This window comes from Etheostoma spectabile, chromosome 24, assembly GCF_008692095.1.
Source record: "Etheostoma spectabile isolate EspeVRDwgs_2016 chromosome 24, UIUC_Espe_1.0, whole genome shotgun sequence".
NCBI classification, from domain to species: Eukaryota; Metazoa; Chordata; class Actinopteri; order Perciformes; family Percidae; genus Etheostoma; species Etheostoma spectabile.
In genome coordinates, this window is record NC_045756.1 from 690,588 (window position 1) to 691,628 (window position 1,041).

General features: G+C 46.4%; 1 protein-coding gene across 2 annotated transcripts in view; it reads right to left on the reverse strand.

Annotated features, from left to right (window-relative positions):
* The window catches only part of cybb (cytochrome b-245, beta polypeptide (chronic granulomatous disease)), a 21,139-nt gene that overhangs the window by 6,343 nt on the left and 13,755 nt on the right, over positions 1–1,041 (reverse strand). For both annotated transcript variants that reach the window (XM_032505960.1, XM_032505959.1), the window contains exons 9-10: positions 809–901; positions 38–291 (exon numbers count right to left, since the gene is read on the reverse strand). In XM_032505960.1, the coding sequence (XP_032361851.1) occupies positions 38–291; positions 809–901 (347 nt within the window). The remainder of the gene's footprint in view (positions 1–37; positions 292–808; positions 902–1,041) is intronic.

A 1,041-nucleotide genomic window follows, 5' to 3' on the forward strand; every position in this document is an offset into this window, starting at 1 on the left:
TTGTCCCCCCCCCCCTCCCTCCCTCCTGCTGTCGTACTTAGGCAATTTCCAGGCCTCCTGAGGCTCTGTTTTGTCTCCCCCGCAGGCCTCGTACAGCGCCTGGGTCCAGTCTCCCACGATGCGGATGTGGGCGCTGAAGTAGTCCTCCTCGGGGGCGGACGTCAGGGTGAAGGGGTGCCACTCCAGCCTGGAGACGGACGGACACTGGATGAAGACGTACTGACCCACCTCCATGTGGAAACCTTTCCTCTTCATCTGCAACTCCAGAGTCTTAGACGGGTGCATCACCACCTGAGGGACAGGTATGGGAGTAGTTAGAGCTATAAACACTTTAATTTTAGGGAATTTCTTTCTGCATTTACTTCAAAAATCTACCCAGAGCCCAAAGTGACGTCTACAAATGTTTTGTTTTTGTTTGTCCAGCAGAAAATCCAAATTATTGTAGTCTTGTCATCATCATATTGTAAAAAAGGATGAGTGATTTGATATTTGGAGTCATCCAGATTTGGGGACATACGTACAAACAGGGAAATGTGTCTTTAAACAAGTTCCTTGGTGCATGTCTGAACTGTCTACCAAAGTTCATTTAAATCTGCCAAATACTTTTTTGAGATATTCAACAAACGTAGAGGATAGAGAACCTCCTCTGTGCACAAAACTATAAATAATAAGTCTGTGAAATATCCTGCAGTTGAAGCACTTTTTGAGTTTTATACAATTTCTAAAAACTGCTGCTTTTCCTCTTCAGACCATGACTGTGTACATCACTCTTATTTCACCACACACACACACATACACACACACACACCTTGGTGATGACGACTTTCTGGTGGGAGCGATAGAGTCGGACGAGCCTCTCACACACGTAGAGGATCATGGGGCCCACCACCCACTTCCACGTCTGCAGAAAAGGTAAAACAACAGCTTAAAAGATGCGACACGCTAAAAGAATGTACTGCAATGAAACTGTTTCCCATGAGCACCCTGCAGTCTGCAACACTGTTTCCCATGAGCACCCTGCAGTCTGCAACAGTGTTTCCC